The sequence below is a fragment of the Perca flavescens genome, chromosome 2, assembly GCF_004354835.1.
Source record: "Perca flavescens isolate YP-PL-M2 chromosome 2, PFLA_1.0, whole genome shotgun sequence".
Lineage (NCBI taxonomy): Eukaryota > Metazoa > Chordata > Actinopteri > Perciformes > Percidae > Perca > Perca flavescens.
Window position 1 is genome coordinate 20083159 of NC_041332.1, and position 11153 is coordinate 20094311.

Consider the following 11153-nt stretch of genomic DNA (forward strand, 5'->3'; position numbering starts at 1 on the left):
CTTCGAATCTTTTGGTAAACACTGAAGCAGAGGTTTATGATGCTGTTTCATTGGACTTGATTTATATGTAAATTTTAAATATTTATTTTGTGAAATGCACATGAGTGAGATTTTACTTGAATTGTTGTCTACATGTCACGCCAAGTTTATTTGTATAGCAATTTATATCACATATATTGTCTTACTGGACTTTACAAGCCTACATAAACAAGGGTTCCTATATCAGGAAAGTTCTCTAAAAACATAGGGAAAATATCCACACACAAAACAAACCCTAAGCATCTTATCAAGGAAGGGCAAATGTTATCACTCCATTGAAAGGGTGCGGTAGTTATCAGCCTCATAGATATGGATCAGAAGGGGCCTGCCACACCTACTAGTAGGTTCAAAAGGCCGTTATTGTCTATTCGTAGGGTATACCATGGCCAAAGCCAGCTATGAGGTCATCAAGGTCTGGACCTCAATAATTATTTTCCCCAAAAAACATTGTCAATCTCTGCATCTGAATGATGAGCTGTTGGTGCAGGACAGGCCGGGCCACACCGCCTACCTGGGCAGCGTGTGTGCGCCACAGATCTGAGTGATTCTGAGACCTAAAAGTGATTGATGGTATGCCACTAGTGGTACAGCGGCATAAGCTGATCTCTGGAGCGATGCAGAGAGGCAAAGTCCTTACTTCATAAAAATGTATGTATGGTAGTGAACGGCGAGAGACAAATAATAATAAAATAATTTTTTGATCCCATGTGAATTGAGACATTAATTACACATATGATATTTGTCAGTTTAAAAGATAATTTAGCAAATGAAGAAAGTCACAGTTTGTTGTAGTACCACTTAGTTTTGTGTTAAACTCCTCAGTGTACTACATATCTTGTCTTGCACAATACGTTACCTTGCTTGCTGCTCGGCTTTCTCGCTAGATAGCTAGCTTAGCTATGTTCAACAACGTAACATTATCTTACCTGATGTGTTTCATCCAGTGTCATTTTTAAGCTAGTAAGCAAAAGAACGTTTTGACCTGTTGCTCGTGTGAGCAACGTTACATCCCGGTATGAAACACACAGGCATCGTAGTTTATGGTGGCTTCAGCGGGACACTTTTGCTATTTTTGGGATGAGTAGTCTTTCTAATTACGTTTTAACGTAAATTAAAGTCTTATACTTAAACAGTTTTATTACAAACTCAGACTTTTTTGACATGCAAAATTATCTTTTAAATTGACAAACATCATATGTGTAATTCATCTCCCAATTCTAAAGTGATCAAACAATGATTTGTCTCTCACCATTTACTACCATACATCTTTTTTTTTCCGAAATAAGGTCCCATGGTGGTCCACCAGAAGGGGAAGGACTTCACCTCTCTATGCAAATCAGTACAGTGGCATAAACTGATCCCCTGGCGGTTTATGCCGCTCACAACAGTGGCATATGCCGATTCATGGAGCTAGCCTTTGTTATCACCTTATGCTGTTTAATCACCTTATGCATGCAGATGATTTGGTAATCATTTGCCCATTTGCTGGGTTACAACAACTTCTGATGGTTTGTTCTCAGTACGGTGTGGATTTCAATATCAAATATAATGCAAATGAGAGCAATATTATGATTGTTAGAAGTAAAGAAGACAGGAAATTAGTATTTTCTGATTTATTTTTATCTTATGGTACTGCCCTTAAAGTGTGTGATGAGATTAAATATATTGGCCATCATATTGTTAATGATTTATCAGATGATAAGGACATCAACAGACAGTGTCACAAGATGTATGCTCAGGCTAATGTGCTTGTATGTAAATTTGGCGTGTGTTCTGCTAATGTTAAGGTAGCTTTATTCAAAGCATTCTGTACACCACTATATACTGCCCACTTGTGACTGAATGTAGTGTATAATGATGGCATGAGACTGCTTCTAAAACAACCAAGATGGTGTAGTGCTAGTCAAATGTTTGTTAGTGTTGGTGTGCCTACCTGTTCTGCCTTAATAAGAAACCTTATTTATCGATACATGTGTAGAATGTCTGTCTAGGAAACAGAATTATACAAGCTTTAGCCCACATTGATTTTAGCTCTGTCAGGTATGCATTTAGACTGTGCAGACATTGGTGCTCCTGTTTGTATACTACAGGTGAAGTTTGATGACCTTTTATTAATTTATATGAATTGTACTGTATATTTATTGCTATATGTTTGTAAATATTGTCATTTTTAATTGTTAATTAACCTTCCATTTGTGTCCTGAATAAAGTTATTATTAAATATATTATCCTAAGATTTAGGAAATTTTGAGCCAACTAACCAAATAAAGGAATGAATAAGTTTTTCTCCTCTGTTCTATTGCCACAGTAAGTTATGTGTGATGCCTTTGAAATGGCAGAAAGTAATATTAGAGTTTGCCTTATCTAACATAGAGTATCTTTGCTAATATGGCTATAACATTAGCTAACATAGCCAGTCTGATTAATCCATAAAAAAGTTTAATTTAAAATTTAAAACCAACAACTTTGGAGCAAAAACTACTTATTATTTTTGGCACATTTAATAGTAGAACATGATCACACACTAGCCTACATCTCATATATAAAACTCTATGTTGCGGAACATTAACCAGTATGTATGGCATATTATTTAATATTCACCATAAATAGGCTATTTTAAATATGTAAAGGTTTGTGGCATAAAACACAGGCTATATGGGGCATAAGCTCGGCTAACAACAGCCGTGTTAGCCAAGGCTAGCTCTAATATTAATGTGGGTACATCGGCAAGGATATATGAAATTTAATTTACTGTTTGTCACTGGCAGTGGCCTACCAGCACATGTCGTTAGGAAATTCAATTTGCCATTGGAACACAAGCAACATACCACTCTGGGGATCGACAAATGCCTTTATTGTGAGTGGTTCTCAGCAAAAGTAGACAGTGAAAATGATCTATTGAAAGTCATATTGACATCATATCACCACCAACATTACATAACTGACACCTTTCACTGTAGTTTTAATGTATATATTCTGTATCTGTAGAATAGGCTATGTCACAGACCAAAGATTTATTTATTACTACAAATGAGCACATGCTTTCTGACCTTCCGGACAAAAAGAAGAATAGCACAGAAAGAACATGTATGCAGGAAACACACGCACACACACACACACACACACACACACACACACACACACACACACACACACACACACACACACACACACACACACACACACACACACACACACACACACACACACACACACAGACACAGACACAGACACAGACACAGGTAGGCTAGTGAATGGCCTGCAGTGATGATTTTCAACCTAACCTTTTGCTGTGTTAGACAATCTGTTGGAATCTGTTGGTACCCTTCTTGGATGTCTGCCTAGTTCTTATTATTTCGCAGTTTATCTTGAAACACACTTAATCTTGTAATTCGTCTTGTATAGTAGGCCATACAGTAGGTGCCACATATAGGCTTGGTGGATGACGGGGTCCTGATCCTACCTACCAAAAATAAATGAGCGACCCATTTTGGGCAGGGTCCTAGATTTGTGAGACATTTGCTGCGTTCTAGTGTTGTTGGAACCATAGTGGTAAGGGGCACATCCAGTGACTGTAAAAAGATCATCTGAACAGGGAAACTGTTACATTTTTTGTTGTTTGTTTGTTTCTTTTTTTGTGATAACAAACAAAAAAGATATAACGTAGTGCGGATTAAAGAAACGAACAACAAAAATACCAGTTGGAGTTGGTCTGGTCTGAATTCAGTTGTAAAGTCAGTGTGACGTCAACGTTCGGATTTGTGATGCGTCTACTGTAACTTGCTTAATTTGCTAGATACATTTGAATAAAACAATTACGCTGTACATAATGCGTACTATGTTGTCATCTTTATAATAACACATCACAAAGCAGGTAATATTACGTGGCGCATGAACAGTAAAATGAAATAGTAATCAATAACACTTATTGAACGTTAACTTCCAAACTTACGTGGGGTATTTGAAGGTATCGTTCAAGGGAACGGGCATCAACTCCACAATGCTACAGTTTGTTTAGCAAGCTGCAGCGACTAGCTAACTTTACATTTGAAGTGGGTTCAATTTAAAACGTTGCGGACAAAAGATGTGACAACCTTCGATTAAAAGGATCATTAGAGAGGTGGGACTCAGTATTATACGCCTTGCGTAATCTTATTCGCCTTTGTTATGCTAGCTCACGCGACAACAACGTTAGCTTTAGCTAAGTTAGCTAGCTAACGCTACCTGCTCTTTTTGTGTGCATGGGTGTAACAGATTAAACAAATATCCGCCCTCAAATTGTTATGACATAATTTTCGTTAACCATGCAAAGGTTGTGGTTTCTTTGTCATGACACGGTGTCATGCTCAATTCAAAAACATTGCGTAGTTACCCTGCCTTGTTACAGATGTTAAACACATAATAAGAACATATGGTGTTTCTGAATCAGCACTGTCTATGGTCCAAATTGAGGTACGTTCTGTTTGCTAGCTCAAGTATCTCCTATTACATTTTCATCGTTTAGCAGTATTTCGTGATTCCCTCCATTCTCCTCTTTCGTTACTCACGTGAGAAAGTTAACACGCTGCTGATGTGTAGCTTGGTGCAGCTTAAAAGTAATCATTTTAAATAGTTAAGCTAAATAACGTTAAATGTTTGGTGGATCACATAGTAACCCTATCCATCTCAACAGGCGATGGTGCTATACAAATACCAAACAATTGGCCTTTGTTATTGTTTAACTAGATAACCCTGCTTCAGACATGCTGGGTATCTGGTAAGAAGGTCAGAGGAATACCTTTGCATCTCTTCATACCTGGTTAATATCATTAACACGCCATACTGTAGCTAAATAAAACATGTAAAACAGAAAACTTCTGGCTGAGAGCATGAGAAAACAGCTGGATAGTGCTTCATATGCTCCTTTTTGGTGTCATCATTGTCCAGCACACCGCATTTCTGGATGTCAGCTTGCAGTAAGAATATGATAGTCTTATATTCTGGAACGCAAAGCTATGTATGAATCATAATAATAATAAGAAGAATCTCACTACTTGACCCAAATAACTGAACCCGGCCATACAAAACATGTGGTGTAACAGGACCTTGTTAAAATAGTCTTAAACAATTTGTTTCTCTTTCATCATTGTCATGTATGTAAACAGTTACATCATGACACCAGTACTTTGGGTCCCTGGACATAAATGTGATATGATCTGTGAAAAATAAAATTTGACATGGCTGAGTTTAGTAAAATGTCTTGCTCAGTGTGTGTCACAATAACATAAAAATAAAAATCTAAGGGATCCATGTCAACATTGTTTGTTTATGTTAGAAAAATAATTGCTATAGACCTTTTTCACGGCAGACATGTTGACATGTCATAGTAGGAAAAGCACAGGTTTATTCAAACCCATTAATGACAGCTGCATCATTTAGGAGAGTCCCTGGTATTTTGCATGCTGACTCACTGATATAACTTACTGGGACACTTGATGGAATTGAGCCATTGTTAAGGTTATCAGTTTCAGCTCAACAAGTCAAAATGTCCGCTGTGAAAAAGGTCTATTTGCCAGTATATCATTATCACATTTTTAAACTCCGAAACCAGTTTCAGCTTCAAAACTCCAGGCTGTATTATACATTATTAATCACTGCTCTACAATACTGATGTAATTGTGTCTTTTTTATGTAAATAGGCTGCAGTCATGGGCCCAGACACTGCATCTGTCCCTAAAACAGCATCTTCAGAGGAAAGTAAGTGCTGATGCGTCTATGTATTTTCATTTCTTTTTTTTTGGTCATCACTCATGTTACAAAACAGTTATCTGTTACAACTGATGCTCAGTACTAGATTCAATAGCCAATTTCAATACCTAAGGAGCAAATCTCATCAGTGCCAATTACTATAGCATGCAGCATGCTTCTACCAAGATCTAATAATATTTGTGATTGGCTGTCTAACGTTACACATTGTAGAGACACGCAGGAAAAACTCTGTTACGCACAGAGACTGGGCTCATGTAGTAGGAGCTAAAAAATAACTAAAAGGAATTTGTGTCTTAATGTGTAATCTTGTAATTTATTTTTGTTAAGTAAAATTGGTATTGAAAAAAGTATTGTTTAGGAGCTGGTATCAAAGTAATGGTATTGGTATCAGAGCCGGTATCGACATTTTTTGAACGATACCCAGCCCTGCCTATAGCTATAATGACCACCTGGGCCTACATTATCCCGCTTATTACACGGCTACGTACTAAAGAATTATTTTAAAATAGTGCTGTCCCAAACGATTATTTTATAATCGACTGATCTAACGATACATTTTTCGATTAATTTAACAATTCATTTTTCAATAAGTGATTATTTTCCCATTGCTCAATTATTAACAATTTACACAAAACAAATTTCAATAAGGTTCAAATTTCTATTTATTAAAATTGTTTAACAATGCACTGTTCATGTAAAATGAATTTGTAGTGCAACCTGAAGCCAGATGTAAGTCACTTTCAGGAGGAATACAAAAATAAAAACTTAAAGTAAACAGAGCAAGTGCAAAAAGAGTAGTGTATGAGAGATTAACCTGTATTTGCTTTTTTTAACAGTAGGTAAAATAATGAATACGCTCTTGTTTAACATCCAAGCTGTTCTACCTTTAATTTAACTTTAATTATTTGTATTTAAAGGCTGGTTAAGCACTGTAGGGAGGAGAAGTTGGACAGTTTTTTTGTCTCGATTCAGTGATTGGCACATCTGGGTGATGGTGTCAGATATGCGTTAGCATGTTAGATGTATTTCCACTCACATACCCAACAACTGCTGAACAACGCCAGCACACAGTTCTCGTCTTATCCACCACTCTCTCGCCTGTAGCCTACTACTGGAACTGACCCAAAGACCAAAGTTTTCGAGGCATGGACGGCACCAGGTGGGAGGTCAAGGCTCCAGGCTGCAGCCATACAGTTTCAAAGTTTTCCCAAACTTGCGATCTTAAAGAGGCCAGCGGGTCCTCTAACTCTTGTGGGTCGCCACTCGTCACCACTCTCCATGCTCGTCCTTTCGTGCTGCTATCTCACTGGACCGTCAACCTGACAAAAAACTGCATGTAGCCGGAGCTTGGCTAGCTTCAGAGCTAAGGTGGGGCTACAGATTAAGTGTCCCTAGAACCTGTGTATCTAACAGTAGTTCCGCATTACATTAATTAATTTGCACGTAAGTTTTATTTATTTATTTTGCTTAGTGACGCGTTGGCGCAAATTATTTGTGTCGACGCATTTACGTAATCGATGACGTTAAAGAAGTGGACAAAGTGATGCCGTTGTTTTCTACGGCGACCAGTGAAGTATATTAGAAGCACTTGTCCAGTGATGGCTGAGCGTTACTGCGCAGCCTCCAACTGAGCTCGAAGACGTAGATGTGACGTGAGCAACATGTCTGAAAGTTGTAAGTCTTCTGGTAGCTGTGCCAAGAGAAATCTCAGTCATTCTGAATCTTGCGGAGACGGAGAGTGTAGGTATATGTAAGGAGATAACATGGGCACAGGCTAATTATTGCTAACTAAAATGCTAGTTAACATTAGTAATTAAATTTAAACAGCTAATGTAAGTCGAAACTGCCTGCGGGCTTTTCCTGTAATGTACGGTAATTCCTGTACTATGCGACAGTAAGTCGCGTGGTTATGACACAATCGTTAGCCTATTTTTACAAAAACATCTGCTACAGAGCCATAACGTGAGATACAAGGTAATGGAGCCTTTTATACATTGTTTTGTTTCTTTAGAAATAAACAATGGACAAATAGAGCATTTAAACGCTTCAGATGTAAAGTTATTTGCAGTCAAAATGGCGCCAAAATGAATGACAGTCAATGGAATACTAACGGCGGGTGATGGCAACGGTCTGTTAAGCCCAGTTCAGACCAAAGATTTGTGACAAAACAAGTTGAAACTTGCAACTTTTTGCAGCGTTCTAAAACTTGCCAGTTCAAACCAATGTGACAAGATGGGACGGTGTATCATCTCCATGACAACGCCTCTTTGTACTTCCGTTGTAACTTCCGACTTTTAAGCTTTTTTGTAGCTGGATAAATCATTTGTTTTGTCTAAATATGAATGTGGATAACATTAGTGATATTGAGATGGTTGCTACAGTTGCATTTCTAGTGATGAATCGGCGAAAACACGTTTTATTTCTCTGATTCATGGCTTTGTTCTAACGCCGCTGGGCACTCCCTCTCTTCAGTCACTCTCTAGCTCGCTTGACCATATAACGTTACCGTGCTTTCGGGCGATCGTTGATTTCAACCAGCTGCTTGTAACATAAAAATTATTTCTATAGTTTATAGCTGACTTTACCAGCTGACTTCTCTATTGGCTGTTGAAAGAGGTGACGTCCCTACGTTATAAAACAGCCTCTGCAACTCGACAAGCTGAGTCGCAGCGAAACCATCAGCTGGCTTGAGACGAGCCAAGACGGGCCGGTTTCATCTCGCCGCGATTCTTCAGTCCATACTTTGCAACTGTCTGTTATAAAGAATTAGCAGACCACAGAATGCCGTCGTATTCTACCACGCCGTGTAATAACCAGGGATAAAAGGTAATCATTGTATTCTGCTGAGATTTTATTCAATCAGAGGATATTCTTTGATGTAATTGTTCCTCAGGTCCCCGAGAAGTCGAGAAGGTCATCTCAGAATCAGATTCCAATGATGCTTCAACCACCACTGAGCCCGAGAACTCCAACCAGCCAGAGGGCAACGTATCAGACAAGTGTTACCCGTGCTCCATCTGTGGCAAGGTGTTTGACAGACCATCAAAGCTAGAGAGGCATAAACCTGTACACGCGAGGAAGCCTAAAACTCTTTATCAGTGTCAGCATTGTGATAAGAGTTTCACACAAGAAGAGAAGCTGAGCCGACACCAGAATTGCCACAACAGGACAAACCAGCACCCCTGTCCTGACTGTGGGAAAGTGTTCAACAGGCCGTCAAAGTTAGAGAGACACAAGCGCACCCACTCAAAGAAACCAAAGGTGCCTCATCAGTGTTCCTACTGCATGAAGACATTCAGTAAACTTAACAAACTTGTCCGGCACAAGCGAATGCACACCGGGGAAAAGCCTTTCACCTGCTCGGTCTGTGGAAAAGGATTCTCTGAGTCCGGTCACTGCAAAGCACACGAAAAGACGCACGAGGAGCAGCCAGAAAAACCTCACTGCTGCGCGGACTGTGGGATGTGTTTCTTCAAGGCCTCAGAACTCCGTCGGCACTTCCGCTCGCACACGGGAGAGAAACCTTTCAGATGCACCCTGTGTGAGAGCTGCTTCTCCCGCTCAGAAGGGCTTAAGAGACACATGAGGAGCCACACAGGGGAAAGACCCTACAAATGCATTATCTGCGCAAAAGGGTTTTATTCCCGTCAGGATTTGAATATTCATGGGTTGACCCACTCAGGAGAGAAACCACATCTTTGCCCCGTGTGTGGCAAAGGCTTCTCACAGCTGGGCAACATGAAAGAACATGAACAAAACGTTCATATTAAGTCAGAGAAATATATTTGCAACGAGTGCGGGGCAACCTTCACACGGTACAAGTCACTGACAAAACATCAGCGGACACACACAGGAGAAAGACCCTATCTGTGCCTCACCTGTGGTCGCAGGTTTTCATGGAGCCATTCTCTTAGCAGACACCGGAGGACACACACACACAGACAGATGTCTATGGACACATCAAAAGACATATTAAGTTTTGAAGGACCCTCTGAGAATCCTAGCAATTGAGAAAAAAAAGGGAAATCCTTATAGAAGGACATTTCATCTTCGAGCTATCTTCTTGGAGCCACAGTCAAACTAAAATTAACTAATTTGTAGTCATGTGTAGTGTGTCGAGAGAAATGTTTTGAAGCTTTGTGACGATTCACCTTGCTGCTTGATTTTTTATTTGTCCACACAATATCCGTTAGAAAGTCTCAGTACAGGCCTCCAGATTAGCTTTTTTATCTCAATATTTTTATTGATCTAAATTGTGTTCTGTTAATTGGGTAACAATATACTGTATGTGGCTATTAAAGTACACTGCTGTATCTGGGGAAGCACAATTTACTTTATTATAAATTTGGACTAGCCTTCCGATAGTGTGGAAGAATTTCTCATATCATGGATTAAATTGCTGTTTGTTATTAACCAAAAGATGTGTCACAACCAAAGAAAAGTTACCCTGCCAGAAGGCCTGGAAGTCTTATTCGGCATGCAACCAAACTGATATTAGATACAATATTGACCAAGTTTGTATGAATAATGGAGATGTCAGACTTAAGTCTTGACTAAATCCAACAAAATGTCCAATAGTGATTAACTTAATCTGCTACCTCACTAACAGAACGATAGAAGGCACACAAACATTAACCAGCACAAGATTTGTGCATGGTTCAGTCCATACCAGTAGCTCACCGATTTTCTTAAATTGTACTTTCTTTTTTAAGTTTGTTCAAAATTAAAATAACAAATGCCAAAAATAAAACAATTTGTGCACTCTGTATATCATATTATTTTTTTCATTGTTATAATTAAACCTTTACAGAAGTGCAGTAGCAGTTTCCCTCTGGTATGAGCTGTGTAAAATAAAAGTGAAGATAAAACGTCAATATTACATGTTGCACCTTTTAATATGTATCACATATATATTGTGTAGTTATGTAATACATTGATTTCCTTTGTGATGCTATCTACCTACATGGTTGCTTACTGTCTGATGACTACATTGTGCTGTAGTTCACTGCATATTAACAACACAATGGGCCCACTACATTCTTAAATACATATTCAATTGATGTGCTCAAATGTATTTTTAGTTTTGCTCACAATGATGTGAACTGAACCTTGAGCTACATTATTCTCCCTAAGCTATTTTATAGAAAATATAGTAATCAATAAACTGTCTTCATATAACAGCAGTTGCAATTAGAGCATTTTTTTTAAATTGTGTATGACTTCTGTTATTGTGTCCAAACAATTCTGCTGAATATTGCCTACTTGTAAAACCACAGTTGCCTGTAAGGTTTTTATGTCAGGTCTCAGATTAAATAGTAGATCCATCTCTACCAATAGCAAAGAAATTAGAAGAATTAAAAATGTGT

At 38.6% G+C, this 11153-nt stretch overlaps 1 protein-coding gene across 2 annotated transcripts; it reads left to right on the forward strand.

Moving 5' to 3' along the window:
• The first annotated feature begins 4017 nt into the window (after positions 1-4017).
• On the forward strand, positions 4018-11150 carry LOC114547166 (endothelial zinc finger protein induced by tumor necrosis factor alpha-like). Of its 2 annotated transcripts, none has more exons than XM_028566406.1 (3): positions 4018-4159; positions 5718-5775; positions 8681-11150. In XM_028566406.1, exons 2-3 carry the CDS (start codon positions 5727-5729, stop codon positions 9796-9798), a joined length of 1167 nt encoding a protein of 388 aa, XP_028422207.1. In that variant the 5' UTR covers positions 4018-4159; positions 5718-5726; the 3' UTR covers positions 9799-11150. The 2 variants fall into 2 exon arrangements, with proteins under 2 accessions (XP_028422207.1, XP_028422206.1); XM_028566405.1 differs by lacking the exon at positions 4018-4159 and adding an exon at positions 4437-4491.
• Positions 11151-11153: the final 3 nt, after the last annotated feature.